At 47.4% G+C, this 21,316-nt stretch overlaps 1 protein-coding gene across 1 annotated transcript in view; it reads right to left on the bottom strand.

The window, feature by feature from the left end:
- The window catches only part of DPYSL5 (dihydropyrimidinase like 5), an 89,294-nt gene that overhangs the window by 6,537 nt on the left and 61,441 nt on the right, over nucleotides 1-21,316 (bottom strand). The window contains exons 3-11 of the mRNA XM_005895707.2: nucleotides 20,482-20,640; nucleotides 18,223-18,402; nucleotides 17,341-17,409; nucleotides 15,117-15,161; nucleotides 13,197-13,272; nucleotides 12,155-12,311; nucleotides 6,637-6,778; nucleotides 5,123-5,265; nucleotides 3,354-3,561 (exon numbers count right to left, since the gene is read on the bottom strand). Coding sequence (XP_005895769.1) covers nucleotides 3,354-3,561; nucleotides 5,123-5,265; nucleotides 6,637-6,778; nucleotides 12,155-12,311; nucleotides 13,197-13,272; nucleotides 15,117-15,161; nucleotides 17,341-17,409; nucleotides 18,223-18,402; nucleotides 20,482-20,640 — 1,179 coding nt within the window. The remainder of the gene's footprint in view (nucleotides 1-3,353; nucleotides 3,562-5,122; nucleotides 5,266-6,636; nucleotides 6,779-12,154; nucleotides 12,312-13,196; nucleotides 13,273-15,116; nucleotides 15,162-17,340; nucleotides 17,410-18,222; nucleotides 18,403-20,481; nucleotides 20,641-21,316) is intronic.

Here is a 21,316-nt window from a genome sequence, read left to right as displayed (position 1 = left end):
CGGGTGGTGTAGGTGGGAGTATGGACCTGGTAAGCCCTGGGTGAGTGACTTTGGCAGGTCTGGGAAGCCCCTGGCTTCCTGGCTTTAGATACTAGTCCCAACCCCAGGGCTGGTTTCTCCCCGAGGACCCTGCTCTGTATGAACTGCTTATTTATAATTTGGGGGAAATTAGGTTTTCTGCATACCTATATTCTATTGTGTGCTCAGTCACTCACTTGTGTCCGACTCTTTGCGACCCCATAGACTGTAGCCTGCCAGCCTCCTCTGTCCATGAGGTTTCCCAGGCAAGAATACCGAAGTGGGTTGTCATTTCCTCCTCCAGGGGATCTTCTCCACCCAGAGATCGAACTCGTGTCTCTTGCATCTCTTGCATTTTGGTGGATTCTTTACTGCTGAGCCATTGGGGAAGCCCTGCGTTCTGTATGTAAGGGCTATACTGGAGAATAGGAAATAGAGATGGCTTTTTCTTGAGGACCTTACTTTGTCATTACAATAAGTGCTTTGGATAAAGGGATTCTGAGTTAAATTTATGTCAGCCCTAGAAGCTGGGCTCTTTCACTGTGGCTGGCCCTCAGAGCAGCACAAACTGGTATCTGTCTGACATTTTTGTGAGGTTGGCTTTTAGAAGGGCTTCAAACACTTTCTTTACCCTCTTTTGACCCTATTTCCTGACTAAAATGTTCTTTTTTGGGTAAGTCACAGAACTATTGACAGATATTTTTTTTGAATTGAGATATAATTCACATACCATAAAACTCACCATTTAAAAGTATACAGTATAGTTGTGTTTAGTGTAATTCACAAGGTTGTGCCACCATCACCACTGTGTAAATTCAAAATATCTTCATCACCCCTCAAAAATCCCCATACTCATGAGCAATCACTCCCATTCTCTCTGACCAACCCTAAGCAACCACTAGTCTATTTTCTGTCTGCGGATTTGCTTCTTTTGGACATTTCCAACAAACGGAATCATATAATATGTGGTCTTTTGTGACTGGATTCTTTCACTTAGCATAATGTTTTTAAGGTTCGTGCATGTTGTATATAGCATATATTAGCATTCCATTCCATTTCATGGCCGAATAACATTCCATTGTATGGCTATATTAACACCACATTTTGTTTATTCAATAGTTGATAGGCATTTGAGTTGTTCTCACTTTTTGGCTATAAGGAAAAAATCCTGCTATCAACATTCATGGATAAGATTTTTTGCAGACATGTGTTTTCATTTCTCTTGAGTATGTCCATACCAAGAAAGGAATTGCTGAGTCATTTTGGCAACTCTATAACTTTTTGGGAATTGCCAAACTGTTTTCCAAAGTGGCTGTACCATTTTACATTGATTTTACAGTGAATAAGCATCCCGATTTCTCTACATCATCACTGATATTTTTTCCATTTTCTTATTTTAAATCATTTCCATCCTTTGTCAGATAATCTTGTGTGTGAATGGATCGCTTTTCCATCTCTTTCTGGCATGTCTTCCAGAGGTGGGGCTGAGGCCTCCTGCCATTGTCCCCATCTGGGAAGCATAGTGGAGATGGGACCCTTCACCTACCTGAGAGATCCTGAGTCTGCTTTCAGATTGAATACTGGGATAACTACAGTCATGCTTTGTTTGCGTAGTCCAAGTCTGCTCCCCAACAGAAGACCTGGATTGGGGCTAGGGCTCCTAGGCCATTGGTCATGGTGTTTCTAAGAACACCCACCATTTCTGGACAGAATCTGGAAATAGCTAGGCAGCAGGATTTTGAATCATGATGATAGTACTTTCTGCCAGAGGGGAAACCGCATGATGCTTCCACCTGTCAGTTTGTCAGACTTGTTATTTTCTGGTGATTTGGGTCCTCCACCACGAGGCTGGGGCTGCTACTGGTTCCCAGCACCTGGAGTTGTCAGGAAGGTCAGTCAGTCAGTCAGTCAGTTCAGTCTCAGTCGTGTCTGACTCTTTGTGAGCCCATGAACTGCAGCACGCTAGGCCTCCCTGTCCATCACCAACTCCTGGAGTCCACCCAAACCCATGTCCATCCAGTCGGTGATGCCATCCAACCATCTCATCCTCTGTCGTCCCCTTCTCCTCCTGCCTTCAATCTTTCCCAGCATCAGGGTCTTTCCCAGTTGAGTCAGCTCTTTGCATCAGGTGGCCAAAGGATTGGAGTTTCAGCTTCAACATCAGTCCTTCCAATGAACACCCAGGACTGATCTCCTTTAGGATGGACTGGTTGGATCTCCTTGCAGTTCAAGGGACTCTCAAGAGTCTTCTCCAGCACCACAGTTCAAAAGCATCCATTCTTCTGTGCTCAGCTTTCTTTATAGTCCAACTCTCACATCCATACATGACCACTGGAAAAACCATAGCCTTGAGTAGATGGACCTTTGTTGACAAAGTATTGTCTCTGCTCTTTAATATGCTGTCTAGGTTGGTCATAACTTTCCTTCCAAGGAGTAAGCGTCTTTTAATTTTATGGCTGCAATCACCATCTGCAGTGATTTTGAAGCCCAGAAAAATAAAGTCAGCCACTGTTTCCCCATCTATTTGCCATGAAGTGATGGGACCAGATGCCATAATCTTAGTTTTCTGAATGTTGAGCTTTAAGCCAACTTTTTAACTCTCCTCTTCCACTTTCATCAAGAGGCTCTTTAGTTCTTCACTTTCTGCCACGCCGCATGAGCGCAGCAGCTGAGATGGCACACAGGAAGGCCAGGGCAGTCCTCAAAGATAAGTCTGGACAGTCAATCCCAGAGCAGTGAGGGAAGAGCCAGTTCTTTTGGGTGAAACTCTCCCAAGCGTTCGGTATCCCTGGAGATGAGGAAGGAGCCTCAAGCTTCACTGAACACCTAGAGTGCTAATGGAATCCAAGGACTGGGTGAAATTCTCAAAAGAAGACCTCAGGCTACCCCCACATGGCAGTGAGCTATTTCAGACCTGCCCTGATCCCTTCAGTGTTGGAGACTCAGCAAAGCCCACCCACTCCACAGCAGACACAGGGCAACTGTGGGGAGTTTTGGGAAAGAGGATCTCCAGTGCAAATATGATAACCCTGACTAAGCCAGAAGCCCCCTGCCCTGAGGGACCACAAGAAACCTGGGTGTCAGGATAGCTGTGAGCACCTCATAGTGTCCCTGGCTCCAAGGGACTTGGGGACCCCTCCCAAGTAAATTTTACTCTGTTACAGGTGCTCCTTTTCTACTATTTTGATTGTTCCCAAAGTGACTATTCAGGCAATAGGATTCTGGTGGAAAAAACAGTGAGAACATCTTTGAGATTTACAATAGTCATATAAGAAGTCCCCAGCAGGGGTCTTCAACCCCTTCCCACATGTATTCTCCCCTCTCCCTCACCATACCTTTTCTCTCTGGACCAGTTTCTTGTAGACAGTGTCTGGGAAGGATCGCAGGGGACAGAACTTGCCGGTGCCTTCAGCACACATGAAGACGCCGTTCTCGTACACGACCCGGCCTCGGCTGATGGTGACCAGCGGGACACCGTGGCAACGCATGTTCTCGTACAGGTTGAAGTCTCCTCCCTGCACCTGGGTGCTGGCGGAGATGGTCCTGGTGGGAACGCAGTGGCTGGGAGAGAACACTATGAGAGGAGGTAAAGCTGTTACAGCTCAAAGGAAGGGAAGGTGCTCAGGGGAAGAGGCGATGACGCTCAGTGGAAAGGAAGGACTCCCAAAGGCTAGAATGAATTATGTCACCACAAAGTTATCTGTTGAAGTCCCAGTCCCCAGTACCTCAGAACGTGACTATATTCGGAGATAAGGCCTTTAAAGAACTAATTAAAGTAAAATGAGGTCATACAGGTGGGCCCTAATCCAATCAAATGGGTGTCTTTATAAGAGGAAATGGAGATGCCAGAAGTGCACACACAGAGGCAGTGCCATGTAGAGACACAGGGAAGAGATGACCTCCATAAACCAAGGGTCTCAGAATGAAATCAGCCCTGCTGACACCTTGATCTTGGACTTCTAGCCTCCAGGACTGTGAGAAAATGAATTTCTATTGTTCAAGCCTCCTCCTATTTTGTTATGGGAGCACCCTAGCTGACTAACATACTGGCCTACACTCTAAGGGTCTTTCTGCCAATAGCAATCACTAACAGCCACACCCACAAGAGCAACAGGGACCAGCCCCAGGCTGGATGCAGAATCTGACTTCTCAAGTGCCCTAATGGAGAAGCAGGACAGGGATCTGGGCAAGGGGCTGGGCGGTGGTGCACAGGGAGAACTTTTTCTGCAGTTCAACTTTTTACCTTCAAAATCCCAGCACATTTTTGTCTTGTTCACTGTTAGCTTGTGTGTCTAGAAAAGTGCTTGGCAAATGGTAGCACTTAACAGATATTTGTTGAGTGACTGAATAAAGTTTAGTATTAGAAAACAATTCCCATCTCCCCTGGTCAAACCTCTGAGTAAACATGATGCCCTGTATCCTGCAGCTTGATAATTCCCGATGCATTTCATTTATTCACTCAAGTTGTATTCATAAATACTGTGGGTGTCAAGTGCTGTGCTCGACAGAATGCACACTCTCAATGAGGGAAGCAGAGGCTTGGTGGAAGAGTCTGGAACTGAGTGTCAGGACATCTGTCTGGTTCAGCCTCTTATTAGCTATGTGATTGGGGAGTCCCTCTACTCTCTGCTCTTAGTTTCTTCAGTGAGTGATACTCAATTGTGTCTGACTCTTTGTGATCCCATGGACTGTCGCCCACCAGGCTCCTCTGTTCATGGAATTCTCCAGGCGAGAATACTAGAGTGGGTTGCCATTTCCTTTTCCAAGTTTTTTCAATAGTAAAATGGAAGTAAGAACTCCAGCCTTGAGTGCTTCTCAGGGCTGAGATAAGCACATGAGATCATTGATGTGATGCAGCTGTGAAAAACTGTAAAGCTGTGCACATGGAGCTTGCCCTGCGGCAAGTCTTCAGACCTTCTTGTTCACTGTTGCATCCCTAGTGCTTGGACCATGGCAAACCCTCAAGTATTTGTTGAACTGAACACATCTCAGGGACATCCTGCTCTATGCTAGAAGTAGGGCAAATATGATGCTTTGGAGTTCTGTAACACAAGGTCCTTAAAAACCCCATCCCCCAGCCCTGGAGACAAGTAGCAGGCTTTACTTGGTGGCTTCGGGGTCCCACACCACCACATCGGCATCAGCTCCAGGGATGATGCGGCCCTTTCGGGGATACAGGTTGAGAATCTTGGCTGCGTTGGAACTGGTAACGGCCACAAAACGGTTCTCATCCATCTTTCCTCCAACCTGAAACATGGCCAAAGGCTCAGGTCAACCAAGGTCCTGTGTGTGCCTCACACCCCGTCACTGTTGTGAGCTTTTAGTTGGTCCGAATACTGGTGCTGGACAATGCCATGGGCATCATCTCGGATGAGACAATCTGCATGGCTCGGTTCCCATGTGCTCATTTCCTCCTCTCTCCTTTTTGTTAACAGTGGTGGGTGGGCCCTTCTTCCAAATGGTGGCTTTCTTGGGGCAAATCTACCTCCTGTTTGTAAAACCAGGTCTACTCATGTGCTCACTATGGATAAATTGGGAGCTTTCCTAAATCCATGAAAGGACATATATTCTGTGCTGGAAAGGCATCTTATAGCCCCACCCATGAGTGCATCATGGACATTCTTCAAAAGGGATTCCTAGAACTTGTAGGTGGTCTAGGTGTTAAGAATCGCCTTCCAATGCACGGGACATGAGTTTAATCCTTGGTTGGAGAACTAAGATCCCACATGCTGCTGAGCAAATGAGACTGTCCACCCCAACTAAAGAGAAACCTGTGAGCCACAATGAAAGATCCCACGTGCTGCAACTAAGACTCAGCAAAGCCAAATAAATAAATTTAAAAAGGGATTCCTGAGCTGCCTCAGGGTCTTCCCTGAGCTGGTGGCTTAGCCTTGTGTATTTCAAATTTCTTCAGGCTCATCCCCTAAAACTGCATCTAATCTGTGATAGGTCAAGACCAAATTACTTATTTTTCAGGGGCAGAACAGGTGGTATTCAAATGAATTCCTAGTCTCTGTCTTTACTATTGGACGAAAGATACCAAGATCCTTAAAGAAAGTTCACATCCCCTGGTCCAGAAATCCATTTCTAGGAATCTGTCCTCAGGAAACAATTAGAAATGCTGACATACACTCATGAACAAAGAAATTCTGTGCAGTGTTATTGCTAAATGCAAAAATTTGAAGCAGTTGAAAGTTCCAAACACCAGGGAAGCCGTAACTGAATATGGTGCTTCCATGGGAGGAAATCTTGTTTAGTTATTAACAAAGATGTTTTTAAAGAACTTTTACTGATATAGGAAGGCACTCAAAATACACTGTTATATGAAAAAAAAAGATAAACCCAGTAATTAAAATAATGTATGCTGCATGCATAGAGCTTAGGAAGAAATATACCAAAATATTAATAATTTCTCAGTATGGAATTATGTTTTTTTCTAGTACTTTTCTGTATTTTCCAAATTGTCATGCTAGGACTTCTTACTTTTCTGATCAGGAAAATAAAAAAGACCTTTTCTGTTTTGTTTTTGAGTGAAACAAGAGCAGTAGTTGACCCAGCCCTCCTAAAGTGTGAAAATTCTTCTGCGGCCCAGCGCCGGGTGGGGTCCTGGGAACGTACCACGCCTCTCTCCCAGATGACGCTCATGCGGTCCTGAACCCCGGTCACACCGTGGGGGATCTTAGTGAAGTCCTCCTTGCCCATAGCTTTCTGCTTCGTGGTGAAAGGCCGGTGATCTGACGCCACAATGTTCAAAGTATCACTGGGTAAAGAGAAGGACATGACTAGTAAGGGGAGGGGAGGCCAGGGTCCCAGAGGGTGAGGACAGGGAAAAAGCCTTTGCTTGGGAACCTGGCAAAGCTGGTTTCAGTCTCCACTCTGATACTTCAGAGCTGTATGACCTCTAATGAGTTAATCTGTGAGAACCTCAGTTTACACATCTGCAGAATGGGGATATGTGCTAACCATGGCACAGAATGCCAGGGTCATAGAAGACATCGAGAGTAGTCTTTGGGATGTTGACTTTAAGAGTTAAGAGAACGAACAGAGAAAAATTGAACTTAAAAGAGTTTAAAGTGAGAGGGTGGAGGTAGTTTTACTTCCCCAAAACATATACAAACTCCCTCTCATGTCCCTGCTCAACCCCCACCTGGCCCTGCTGGCAACAAGCACGTGCTTGGTAAAATACTCAAGTTCTATGTTAAGCTTTGTGGGAAGAGGATGGACAAGATAGAAGAGAAGCCTGGCTTGATGAGCCAGCAATGACATGGCAGTGGGTCATCGCCACTGCCATCCGTGACCATGGTCCTCAGATGGTTGCTGAGGCTATGGTGGGTGAGGCATGCCGGGCTCTTGAGGGGCTCCTGGGCCAGCTCAGAACTTGGGGTGGAGACTTATGTCGGTGAGAGTTCACATGGTGGCAGACCCTCTGCCTGAGGAGACAGGCAGATGGCTGGCCCACGTTCAGAGATCTCTGTAGGCCTCAGAGGTGCGGGAGGGGATGCCTCCATTGCCCAGGCCAGGACAGCCTGAGGAGGAAACACCCTAAGAGGGCAGGGAGGGGCCTGGTGGGAGAGGGGACAGCACAGCAGGGGCCCTGGAGTCTAGTTTAACTTGGAGGAGTTACCAAGCCTTGTGTGTGCATGTGGGCCAACCGAGATGCGATCCTCAGAGGGGAATCTTTGTGCAGAAGGCATTATTTGGCTTGGTGAGGAGGCATATTCTTAAGGCTCTCAGACGTTCAGGGTCAGGCTGCACATGGGGCTGCCTCCACTGGGGGCCTGGCAGGGCTTTCCCCAAATGACTACTATCCTTGGCAAAATCCACAGGGACCTGACTTAGCTCCTCTGTGGCAGGGCTGGCAGCTTCTGGTGCCAAAGATGCTGCTGTGGCCCCCCGAGAGACTGCAGGAGGGGGTCCTCCACTGAGCAGAGGGTTGTGTTCCCAGAGACCCCCCACCTCCCCCAGACCCAGAGAACCTGCCAGCGATGAACAGAATCTTCAGTTTTCACTCTTTCTCAGGTGTTCTCCAGACCCCTGGGTGGGGTTCAGATCAGAAAATGCTCATTAGAGTCAGGGGCTGAGGATCCATGGACCCCATGCTTTAACTGACAAGTCTAACTGAGCCCTCGCCTTTCTTAAAAGGCCCACACACGAGTAAGTGTTCGCTAGGCAGGAGTGAATGAGGAGGGCACATTCCAGAAGAGCTTTTGGGGACCCCCAGTGCTGCCAGGAATCTGGGAGATATGACACACCCATCCCTACTCTTTAAAACATCACTAACTTTTGTTAAGTACTTTAAAAATGTGCTGTCCTGTGCTTAGTCGCTCTGACTCTTTGAGTTGTATCCAACTCTTTGTGACCGGATGGACTGAAGCCCGCCAGGCTCCTCTGCCCATAGGGATTCTCCAGGCAAGAATACTGGAGTGGGTTGCCATGCCCTCCTCCAGGGGATCTTCCAACCCAGGGATCGAACCCAGGTCTCCCACATTGCAGGTAGATTCTTTACCATCTGAGCCACCAGGGAAACCCGCTTTAAAAATATATAAGTTCAAATGAAAGAGTTTCTGGTCTCTTTAAGAAGTCAGATTTTAAATAAAGGACAAATCCTGACATCTACAGATTGTACTTTTTACCCTGATATACCCGAAGAGATCATGTCCTAAAATAGATCATTATAAAGCAGCTCATATTTTCTTATAGAAATACGTTAATTAGTGCGTGGGTTTTCTATCAAGTACTTTGCGTAACACCAATTATCACTAAAATGTCATAAAAGCAAAATTACAGTAATCATGAATTCCTAAAAATGTTAAAAATATGCTCCAAATTCTATAAAATTATACAAGTTTACAATATGCACTGATTAAAAAAGAGATTCAAACTATTCTCATAATTATTCACATGAAATTATAATTCTGTTTAAATGAATAGAATTTAGTTGAATAATTTAAATAAATTTGAAAAAATAAGCTAGAAATAAAAACTTGAAATTATTCAATTAATAATACTTTTCTTCTTCTGCTTGTTTAAATTCGTGTGGGTTTGGGCACACGAATTTGGGTGGGTTGGGGAATTCATTATGTTTTTGTTCTTTCCGTAAATTTGCTTGTGAGGTATTTTGAAAGAGTTCTTTGACCTTGGAAAGGAGCCAAAACTATTATCATGGGTTCTTGATACTGGCTTGTTTTTGTTGTGTTGATAATAGTGAAAAGGAAGCTGGTTTTTCCCCCAAACAAGCATTTTTAAAAGTAAGAGCTGATCTACCATTTCTCCCTTTACTCTCTCAAATTGGTTAAAACTCTCAGAGCTGCCACTGCTCAGAATCTTAGCAATTTATGGGACAGATTATAATTACTGCCACTGTGCCACAACATATCCTACCCCTCCAGGGGCCACCGTGGCCCCAGGACCCTACCACCTGCACTCCAGTCACATTTGGAAAACCCCATAGTGCTCTTTCAGAGAAGGCAATGGCACCCCACTCCAGTACTGTTGCCTGGAAAATCACATGGACAGAGGAGCCTGGTGGGCTGCAGTCCATGGGGTTGCGAAGAGTCAGACATGACTGAGCGACTTCACTTTCCCTTTTCACTTTCATGCATTGGAGAAGGAAATGGCAACCCACTCCAGTGTTCTTGCCTGGAGAATCCCAGAGACCGTGGAGCCTGGTGGGCTGCCATCTATGGGGTCGCACAGAGTCGGACACGACTGAAGTGACTTAGCAGCAGCACAGTGCTCTTTAGGTTGTTAAGAGAGCAAGATGTTGAGTGGAAATTTTCCAGCTGTTAGTCAACCAACCAAGACTGAAAACTAAGGACATGGATGAGATAAATGCCCCATTATCTAATGACAGCCACCTCCAACTGGGGCTGGTCACTTCCCTCAACACTCCCCACCATCATCCTAGCAGAAGTGTATCACCATCCCCACGTCTATAAAAGCAGAAAACAGGGAGGGCGACTGAGGTGTTTGGTAAAATGGAGGGTCCTGTGGTCTTGCCCTTCTTCCTGTTTTCATGAGTTGAATGGTACTTTCCCTCTCCCCCAACTAGTCTACCTCAGAGTCAAGAGGAGACATTTGAAGAAGTTCACCTATGGAGATCAGAGGTGACAGGAGCAGGCACCTGCTTGGAAGATGGGTGGGTGGGCCCGTCTGAGCCTCTGAATGAGGAGAGTCAGGTCATGGGGGTGGGGCAGCCTGTAATCCCATCAGAAGGAGCGGCAAAGCTGCGTGAGCTTCCTCTGGGCCCAGACTCTGCAAAAGTCACCTTTTGGGGCTTAAGCTGCAGGCCCAGGTTCTTGTTCACAGGGAAGCTGGGAAGGGCCAGGTTAGAGGAGGTAAAGATGGGGACTCCCCTGACGGTCCAGTGACTAAAACGTTGCATTTCCACAGCAGGGAGCCTGGGTTCCATCCCTGGTCAGGATCCCAGGTCCCACTAAAGATACCACATGCTGCAAGGAAGATCAAAGATCCCGGGTGCTGCAACTAAGACCCAGCAGAGCCAAAGAAATAATTTTTGTTTTAAAAGGAGAAGTCAAGCTGGACTCCATCTCCTGTGTCAGAGGATGGCATGAGAGTGGCTCAAGAGAGCCCTTATCTGGGCACATACCCTGCACAAGGAGGGCCCCAGAAGCCAGTCAACTTTCTTCCAGAGAAGAAGCAGCATCAGTTAGTACAGGGGTACAGGCCGTGCTTGGGTGTGGACCAGTGTCCCCACCCCTTTAATCCTAATGCCCACCAAATTCCCCAAGCTGAGAGTTGGGAGGAGAGGAGACTGACTTTTAAACTGAACTGGACTTTAATAACCAAAAGGGAAGAAAAAGCAATGGGTTTTACCATTACCTAAACCCTGATGCTGGGAGGGATTGGGGGCAGGAGGAGAAGGGGACAGAGGATAAGATGGCTGGATGGCATCACTGACTTGATGGACTTGAGTTTGAGTGAACTCCGGGAGTTGGTGATGGACAGGGAGGCCTGGCGTGCTGCAGTTCATGGGGTTGCAAAGAGTCGGACACGACTGAGCAACTGAACTGAACTGAACTGAAGGGTTACTAGAGGCAAGAATTTGCAAGCCAGTACTGGAGAAGGAAATGGCAACCCACTCCAGTACTCTTGCCTGGAAAATTCCATGGACTGAGAGGCTCCTCAGAGCCTGATAGGCCACAGTCCATGGTGTCGCAAAGAGTTGGACACGACCGAGCAACTTCACTTCACTCACTGGAACCAAACAAAATCTTTCCATGTTTGTGTCCCACCAGAATCAGACTATCCATTGAAGAATATTATCTAGATTCAGATTGAATGGGAAAAGCAGTTTTGGAAAAACAGGAACTGGAGAAAAGAAGGTCTGGAGGAAGAGGTTAAGAAGAAAGAGGGAGAAGGTGTGGAAGAAAAAGGAAAAGAGGAAAGAAAGGAGGGAGCAACACAGAGGGAGGGACACACAATGAGAGTAAATCACGTGGGAAACAATGAGAGGGGGAGGTGAAGGAAAAAAGAAAAAGATCCACAAATATTCTCAGATAAGTCAGAGTCTACATCCTACAGCTCCTCAGTGGTCTTCAGTATATGAGAGCAAGGTCCTTTGAAATTCTGAATAGCTACTGTTCACAGTTTTATATCGGAGAAGGCAATGGCACCCCACTCCAGTACTCTTGCCTGGAAAATCCCATGGATGGAGGAGCCTGGTAGGCTGCAGTCCATGGGGTCGCTGGGAGTCGGACACGACTGAGCGACTTCCCTTTCACTTTTCACTTTCATGCATTGGAGAAGGAAATGGCAACCCGCTCCAGTGTTCTTGCCTGGAGAATCCCAGGGACAGGGGAGCCTGGTGGGCTGCCGTCCATGGGGTCGCACAGAGTCGGACACGATTGGAGCGACTTAGCAGCACAGTTTTATATACGCTCTTTACTTATCTCCTCAGAAGCTCTCACTCCCAATCAAGCGGTCATAGGAGCACCATGGCACAGCAGGAGCTTTGGAGAAGGCAACACAAGCAAAACTCTTCCTTTGGACACAAGGAAACCGAACTTAGGTCAGACTGGGGGCCTCTACGATATCACCTTAAAGGTCTACAAATGCCCAGCATGGCCCGAATCGTGACACAAGGCTGCATCGTGGTCCAGCTGAGGTGCCTTACTTGGCCAGCAGGCTCATGAGGTAGGTTGATGTGTTGGTGTCCAGTCTCAGGGGAGGCACCGTGACGTAGGCGGCTGCGTGGGACCAGTCCTGGTGGTAGTAGTGTAAGCCCGTGAGCGTGGCGTGTGCAGTGGTGGTCTCAGCCAGCACGACCTTCCCTGCAAGAAGAGGGGAGTCCGACCATCACCAGGAGGCCAGTGAACCTGGGGGAGCGTTGGTCGGAGCCTCTCACTGGGCAGGGGAAGGAGCTGAAGTCAGAAAGGAAGGGACTAGCCTGAGCTCGGCTGGGCATTGGAGACCCCAGCTGCGGTCAAGGCCAGAGTGCTCCCGCGTCCCAGGAGACAGAGGCAGAAGGCTGGGTCCACAGCACAGGTGAGACCCTGGAGGAGGTCTAGCTAGAGGAGAGGTAGGAGGCGGGATGCGGAAGGCAGTGTGGCGGGAGGGCTGGAAGGCCCTAATTTATATCCCCAGGTTCGTGACTGTGATCTTTTATGCTTGTTATCAGGCCCCCACTGGCACCCCAAGCCAGGCTGGGAGTACAAGCATGGACAAAGCCTTCAGGCGTGGCCAGGTGCTCAGACACACAGGTGTCCTAGGGCTGGTACACTGGGTTCCTGAAGGGGATGTCCAGCTCCGACACTGTCATTTCTCCAAGGACTTCATAGGCATTTCCCCCTGAAATGTCCGCTGTAACTCATCCAGGATTTTATGTTGGTTACCAAGGCAACCACTAGCAAAACCCAAGAGAAAAAAAAAAAAAAACAAAACAAAACCAATTCATGAGTTGATTAAAAAACTTGGAAAATTTTTATCAATCTGAGGAGAGGTGACAGACACTTCTGTAAAGCTGTTATGCATACAAATGTGCAGAGGAAAACCCTGATTCTAAGGGGCCAACCCCAGGCCTGGGCAGGAAGACAGCAGGAAAGAGAAGGGCAGGGCAGTCTCAGGGCCTGGCCTCAGGAGCCGGAAGGGAAAGTGCATGAAGCTGCTGGGCACCCCTCGCACAAGGGCTAACTGCCCAGCCCACCCTACTAACTCACCTTGCATCTTAGCAGCTGCAATAACATCACCGGCTGAGATGCTGGACACGTTGACCAGATAGATGGGACAGTGAGTCTAAACACAGGAAACATGGTGGGAAGGAGAGAGCATCAACCCCATAACAAGCATCAAGATGACCAGACAGGATTAGTCCTGGCGCCAGCACTTCCCCCTGCATCGCTCTGCACCCTCCTTAGGCTGACGGTCTTCTGCACAGAATGCAGGCCTGGCAGCTGCAGGCTAGGGGAACCCCACAAAATAAGGAGGGGACAAGTGGTGCCCAGCACCAGAGCCCACAGGGGGAATATCTGGGTAAGATGTCAAGTGCTGAACCTCACATTTTCTACCAGCCAACACCAAGACTATTTACAACTTAAAATGAGGGATTTTTTCCTGTTCATGAATGTGAAGACCTAGATACAGTTGTGTATTATGTCCCATATCTAAAATTATGATGCCTGCCATATGAAGGCTGCTCTATCAGCAGATAGAAGGTACCCTACCCCAGAGAAGAAATGCTACACAAAAAGTTCAGGGTTCAGTCTACATCAGACAGGACCAGTCTTGCAAATGGACACCTGGATTATAACGCTGATTAACTTTTCCTCTACTGAACTGTGCAACCATGGTCCACGGTTTCACTTCTCTGGGAATATGTTTGAGCTAAAAAAAGGAGGACTTGCCCTTTTGTTGTTCAGATCTTTCCTTACTCTGGGGTAAGTTTCCATCAGGAAGTAATTGCTAGCATAATTATTGTTATAACAATAAAATGATGTCCTTGTCCAGCTTCTAGACTTATAAAGGCTAATGGAAAACCTTTCCCAAATGTTATTCTAGTGCCTTCTTTTCTTATCAAATTAGGAGGATAGAGAATTTAGGAACTGGCCTGACATTTGATGTGCTTGGTACAAGTTTCCTGACTAGTTCTGAGACCAACTGGACCTCTGACCTCTGTGTTCCCCTGGTGTCCCTAACACCACACCCTTCATCCTCTGCTCATAGCCTTCAAGGTAGCCCAGGTCTTTCCAGAGGAGAAGTTCTCAAGTGTTAGTGCCTATTAAAATCATTAGTGGGCTTGTTAAAACACAGATTGCTGGGCGTCACCCCCAGTTTCTGATTCAGTGGGTCTGGACAAGCCTGAGCATTTGTGTTTCTGAGTTCCTATTTCTAACAAACAATGTGGAAGCAGCTAGTCCAGAGACTGCACTTAGAAAACTAGTGTTTTAGAGAAGGTAGTTTGGATTATCTGAGCAAAGGGAACCCTCTAGTGACAGTTCAGGAGGGGAAATGACCTTGATACAGTGTTCTATTGTGTATAAAGTGCTTTTCCTTCCATGATTTGTTTGATGCTCACAACCATCCTGTAAGGAGTGGGTGATAACCTCACCCCAATTTTAGATAATGAAACAGTCTCTTGGAATGGTTGATTGACTGGCATGTGACCAGAAGCTTGTCTTTGATCAAGCTTGTCACGTCTCTTGCTTGCTCTCACCGTGACACTGCATCAGTGCCCCCTTACCCTGAACTGTACCAACAAAAAAATCACGAATGGCCCAGAGCTAGAGGTCTGAATTGTGATTCTCTAAGTAAAAATTTTTGTTCCTCTAGAAGAAACAGATTCCAGTTGCCGTGAGGCTCTGTGGTCCCCACCTTGCCTCGCCTTCCTTGGGAGTTGTTTCCACTTGAGCAATGAACCAGATGTCAGTAAGCTCAGTGGGGTGGAACAGACAGCTAGTGGCAAGGAGCACTCCTATCATGGCTGTGGGAATAACAATGTTCATTTAGCAAACGATGTTCATTTGGGGTCCTGTGAGCCAGACCTGGTGCTAGCACCCAGAGCAGATTGGGACTCCACCATCCAGGCTGGTTTCTGACCCCAGAGTTGAAAATGGGCTGAGAGTGATCTGGGGTCTACTTACTCTGTTTGCAATGGTGATAACTCGGTGAGTGGCTTCTGCTTCCAGCTGTTAGGAACAGAGGACAGGAAGAAAACAAACTTCATCATCTCCCCAAGCAAGCTTACCTCTGCCTGATACCCCACCCTGTAGAAAGTACTGGAATGTCTGACTCAGAGCCGGAGGGGCCAACTGCACCCACAGACACTGGCCTGGGAGGAAACCCTGAGCAGGGGCACCAAGTTCCAGCCACCTCTGTTCACCCCGAGAGCATCCCAAGACTTAGTGTTCCAGGCATGTCTTCCCTGGACGCTACTCAGGGCTTAATTCAAAGGCAATAAAACAAGAGCAAACAAAAACACCTCCCCTGGTTTCTGGTGCCTTCTCTCCACAGCCATCTCAGAACTGTAGCAAAGGAGCAACACTGACTGATTTCAAGCTGGAAATTAGCCTAGATCAGGATTTCTGAACCTTGACACTATTGACATTTTGTGTGAGGTAATTCTTTGTGGTGGAGGCTGAATGGACATTGTGGGCTCTTCAGCAGCAGCCGCCACCTCTACCTACTAGATGCCAGTAACATCCTCCCCCTGAGTTGGGACAACCCAAAATATCTGAAGCTCCAGTACTTTGGCCATCTGATGCAAAGAGCCGACTCACTGGAAGAGACCATGATGCTGGGAAAGAGTGAAGGCAGGAGGAGAAGGGAACGACAGAGGTCGAGATGGTTGGATGGCATCACCGACTCGATGGACAGGAGTTTGAACAAGCTCTGGGAGATGGTGTAGGACAGGGAAGCCTGGCGTGCTGCAGTCCATGGGGTCGCAAAGAGTCGGACATGACTGAGTGACTGAACAACAAAATAACTCTGGACATCACCAAATGTCCCTGGGGAGCAAAATCTCCCCAGATGCTCCCCTTTAATCAGTAGATGATGGTGGTGGTAATTCTTGCTTTTACTACCACTACAGTCAGTGCCTTGCTCCTCTCCTGGTAGAACTCCACAAAGTGCAGTCCTGTGCCCATCACCCACCCACCCCTGTTCTCATGGGCACTCTCAGTGCATTGTCTTTATTGAAGTTGGTGTGTCTTTCTCTACCAGCTCTGAGGTGCCCAGACTGGAGCTACATTCAAGGGCTCTGACAGATAGGGACAGACCCAGGGCAGGAGTAAGGCTTATACAGGGCTGACCCAGTATAAGCTGACTTAGTTTCTGTCAGATGGTAGAACCATGACATCCTGTCTCCAGCTCTTCATCCCTCAAGGCTTCCCCATCAATTCTTCATGGGCATCCAAGCACCACTCTGCATTTAAGGCTTTGAAGAAACAGAAAATAGCTGTCTCCTCACCAGTGGTGGGGGATATCTGAACAGGGCCATAGGGCAAGAATGCATTATTTATCTAATGTGATCCTCCAGAGTCAAATTCTTCAGAAAATGGGCACTGGAGGGCATTTGTGTCAACATCCTGCAAAACCACGAGAGGGTAAAATCAGAGGGCAGAGGAGGGGCAGGCGTTAGTTACCATTCTTTGCGATGAACAGGAAAAGAGGGAGAGAGCACACACATGTGCCTCTTGTTTCTAGTGGGAACAGTCCAGAGTTTTCCTCAGACACTCAAAGGGATCTCAGCCCCCAAATGCGGATTCACTGGCTTACAGCCTGGAGTTTCTTCTAGCATCTGAAGGCTCTTTCAGTCTGTCTTTTCTCTCCCAATTTAATTTTGGCTACTGCAACCCCTCACATGCTCACATGGCCTCCCTCAGATCCTTGAAATCAGAACCCAACCCAGGTGGGTCTGTTTCTCCAAAGTGGTCTTCCCCACAGAAGTTCAAGGCCTGGTCAGCTGAAGCATAGTAGCAGTGTAGTAGGGTAGTAGTATTAGCTGCACACTCCTGTCTGACTCTTGGCGACCCAATGGACTGTAGCCTGGTAGGCTCCTCTGTCCATGGAATTCTCCAGGCAAGAATATTGGACTGAGTTGCCATTCCCTTCTCCAGGGGATCTTCCCGACCCAGGGATGGAACCCAGGTCTCCCACATTGCAGGCAGATTATTTACCATCTGAGCCACCAGTGAAGTCCCAGCTGTAGTATGGAGGAGGCTGCTCCTTGGGAAGCTTCCAGATGGGAATTTCACCCATGGAGAAAGCAATACCAGACAACCTGTATTCACAGATGTCTCATGCATCCTAAAGATTCTGTGAATCTATAGGAAGGACGTTGACAAAGAATGCAGACGTCTTTCTCACCTCCTCTGGACGGCTGATCTCAATGCCTTCTGGGCCTGTGATACCCAAGTCTAGTGCTTCCTTTGCTCCCTGAATAATAGCAAAAGAAAGAAAATCGAGAGAATGAGAGAGATACAAAAAACATAACCCAAGGGACTATAAAGTATGCTCAGCCCAGCCCATGCCAATAGGCTTGCTGCTTTTCTCACTTCTGTAATCCTCATCTTCTAAAAAGGGCAGGATTAATACAGGGCTCCCCTGAGACTCACTTCATAATGGTTGAAAATATTTTTTTCCTCTTAGAAATACAGTTCAGTCACCAGCCAACAGGCCTGGGACACTAAAGACATGCACTCTTTATTGATCTGAAAAATCAGAATTTCCTCACTGGAAATCTAGTTAAATCTCCAGCTTCTAGAAATGCCTAGATTAGCCTTTACCCCAAGTGTCTTTCTTAAGATCCAGGAGTAAAAAGGGGCTTGTCTGTCTTGGTTCCAGTGAGAAGATCTCTCTAATACCTCTGCTCCTCTGAGGAGGTCCAGGAAAGTGGAAGGCTGACTCTTATTTATTCTTATTTTAATGTCACATCTCATTTCTTAGAGATGCTCTGCATTCCTTGTGGTAATAGAATTTAAATATCATATTAGAATGAAGATATCATCATTCAAGACTTAGAAACCCTTTTGAACTACAAAGGAAGATTTGTTTTTTTACAGACACTAGAAAAGTTTGGATTTAGGGGCAAAGATCCATCATCTGGGGTGTTAACATCTCACACTTTCTTTTAGAATTTCTTTTAGAATTTGTCTTATCTGAACCCTGTAGGATGGGTCACAGGTGGTCAAGAATCCCTCTGAGAATTGGTGCCCACCCCCTCTTGCCCAATATTCTCTACTGCCTTGCCTCAGCCACGAGCTCCCCATTTTCAGCATGGACTCGGGCGATAGCTCCAATATCCTTGCAAGCGTGAAACACTTGGTACAGCTCGCTGTCCCGAAGCATATACAAGTCCTTGTAGGTCATGAACATCTGAAACGAGTTGACTCCCTTCTCCCTCACCAGGGTCTCCATTTCCACTTTCACCTGCAGGGCAAAACGTAAAGGCAGTGTCACCTGGTACAGACCTGGTACAGATTATCCAGAGGCTGGCCGGCCGAGGCTGGCCCAGCATGGAGGAGAGAGGTAGCTCAGTGGATGGAGTTGCTGCGTGACCACCCGTAACCTCATAGTATGTCACTCTCCTCCCACTCCCCAGGCTGCTGTGAGGTCAGATGAGCAAATGGACACAGAAGTGCTTTGAAAATGGTCCAGCATGCTACAAATATAGAAACACTATCTGGGCATGTTTCTCGAATCACATAAGCCTGTCTATATTTCTGTCTCCAAATCAGCCTTGTTGGTAAATGCACTAATGACTTTCATAGCTTGGTCAGTTCCCTCCATCCCCATAATGGAAGGGGTGTTACAGAGAAGGCATACTAATACTAAAAATCCAGAGACCTAGGGAAAAATCGAATTTAGGGACAAAACCAAACATGAAATAAAGCTATGTGAATACGGAGATTGATCCCAATACTATTTATACTAGGGAAAAAAATGGAAGAAACACTGGTCTGACAGTAGGTAAATAAATTGTGATTCATCTACTTGACAGAACACTGAGTGGCCATGGCATTGATGGTCACGAAGACCATGCAGCCAAATCGAAAATGCTCATCCTTAAAGCAAAAGAGTTACTATGTAAAAAGCAGGTATGAAAAAGACCAGAAAGAAATGAGCTAGAATAGCAATGGTCATTGTATTGGGGGTGACTGGATTATGGGCTTCCTTTCTTTTCTATTTTTAAAATCTATAATTAGAAAAAAATTTTGATTACCATAGAAAAGAATTTAAAATTCTAGATACATGAAAGTCGCCACAATCTCTGGGGAGTTAGAGATGACTGGCTTGGCCTCAATGTTGAGGATCTGAGTGGATCCTCGATTCCAGTCCCTTGATGGGGGAGGGAAGGGAGAGAGGCTCAGGGTAGGAGGGGGTTACCCACCCAGGAGGGTGTCTGAATTGGACAAAACCTCCATCTAAAATAAGGGATGGCTGGCATTAGGAATAGATGGCATCTTCTGCCCGGTACCAGGAGGGGAGTCTTCATGTGGGAGCTGGGTGGCTCTGCGGCCTTTCATGAGCACCCTTTTGGAAGTAATGAGTGAGACTGGGTGAATCTCACAATCAAGGCTTGTACTCGAGGGCAGAAGTGCAGTCAGGCTTTTAGTTACCAGCTCAGAAGGGAGTCAGGCTCTTTAGGTCAGGGTCCCCAGCTGGAGAACTTTGTAAAATCTCTCAATGCTTGTTTATTTTTAAGATCCTAGGGCACCCACTCAAGTACTGGCACATGGTGATTAATGAACACTTGATGAAAGAATGAATATTCGGGCTGCTTCCCGGGGGCAATAAGCAGTAAAAACTCCAGAAGTGAAGCAAAGTCTAAATGCCTGTGAATCTGTTTTCAGGAAGAACAAGGAAGTGGGAAGCCAGGGAGCAGGGCTTAGACTCTGGCCCTGGAGCCTGGGCAACGGGAGGCCAGGATAGCCAGGGGCACAGAGGCTGAACTGAGACAGGGCCCAGTGGGAGATGGCCTCAGGGCGTTTAGAGCAGGAGCTGGAGCCCAGCAGGAAAGAAGCACCCATTCTTTCTGGGGAAGATGGTAAGATCCATTCTTACCAGGCGGCACTGAGCCAGGACAGGACCCTCTGTTCTGAGACCTCAGTGCTGTTACTTCCAGCACAAAATGATTCGACCCTGGGGGCTGACCCCACTACTCAGCAGCGACCCCTTCTGTGCCAGTGGTACCTAATGTAAAGCGTGTCAGGACACGCTGATAGCCTGGTGGTCAGAGCAAGGAGCTGGTGCTCCCTGTGTATGTGCTGGAAAACTGGCTCTTTAAATTAAGCAAGACAGCCCCTGCCACATAGAATCTTAAGTGTTTTTTGTTTTAGCATTTGGGGGAGTTAGGATGCTGGTGGGAGGGACATTCCTCACTGTAGGAGAGCGTCACCCACAGCTGGCCACAGTGTCAGCTGGTCACCCACAGCGTCACCCACTAAATGGCCCCTCCGCCAACAAGAGCACTGGTTCTCCTTTCAGGGTTCCACCCAGCACTGTTACCTTGGGAGCCCACCAGGTGATCCCCACGTGGAGGGCATAGTCACAGCAAACCTTGGGGTCGGCCAGACCCCGGCACTTCTCGTAGGCTTCCACAAGGGAGGTCTCCTTGTCAGGCAGGACATGGCCGATGATCATGGTGGTGCCTCCAACGAGTGCTGCCTGAGGGAGACGGGAAAAGCCATCCAGTTACATTTCTACCCACATGTGGGTCGCTGCATGGGGAGACACTGGGTCCTCAGGTGGATATTCAGGACAACCACTGACTCTCCCACATAGGAGGCAGGGGGTCCAAGTGCAGCAGTGTTCGGGAAACTGCGAGGGTCTGGAGTTCCTGGGTCACACACAGGAGCCAGGGTATAACCTTCGTCATTACTGTGGATCCAACACACAAAGCTGCTTCTTCCTCATTTTGGGTTGTGGCTCGGTGCTTTGGAAAAACCACTTAGTGTGTTTCCTCAGCCTCTATTTCCCAATGAGACAATTCCCCCCAAATGATTTCCGACCAACTTGAATATATGAGTGAAGTGAAGTGAAAGTTGCTCATTCGCCTCCGACTCTTTGCGACCCCATGGACTATACTGTCCATGGAATTCTCCAGGGCAGAATACTGGAGTGGGTAGCCTTTCCCTTCTCCAGGGGATCTTCCCAACCCAGGGATTGAACCCAGGTCTCCGGCATTGTGGGTGGATTCTTTACCAGGTGAGCCACAAACGAAGCCCTGAATATATAGATGAGGTAATTTTAAAATATTATTTGTAATATTTTATATATATAAAATATTACATGTATATCTGTATATAGTTACAGATATATATGTAAACCATAATGAATAAAA

This window comes from Bos mutus, chromosome 11, assembly GCF_027580195.1.
Source record: "Bos mutus isolate GX-2022 chromosome 11, NWIPB_WYAK_1.1, whole genome shotgun sequence".
Classification (NCBI taxonomy): Eukaryota; Metazoa; Chordata; class Mammalia; order Artiodactyla; family Bovidae; genus Bos; species Bos mutus.
The sequence above is the reverse complement of the archived record's forward strand: the minus strand, read 5'-3'. Positions and strand labels throughout refer to the sequence as shown.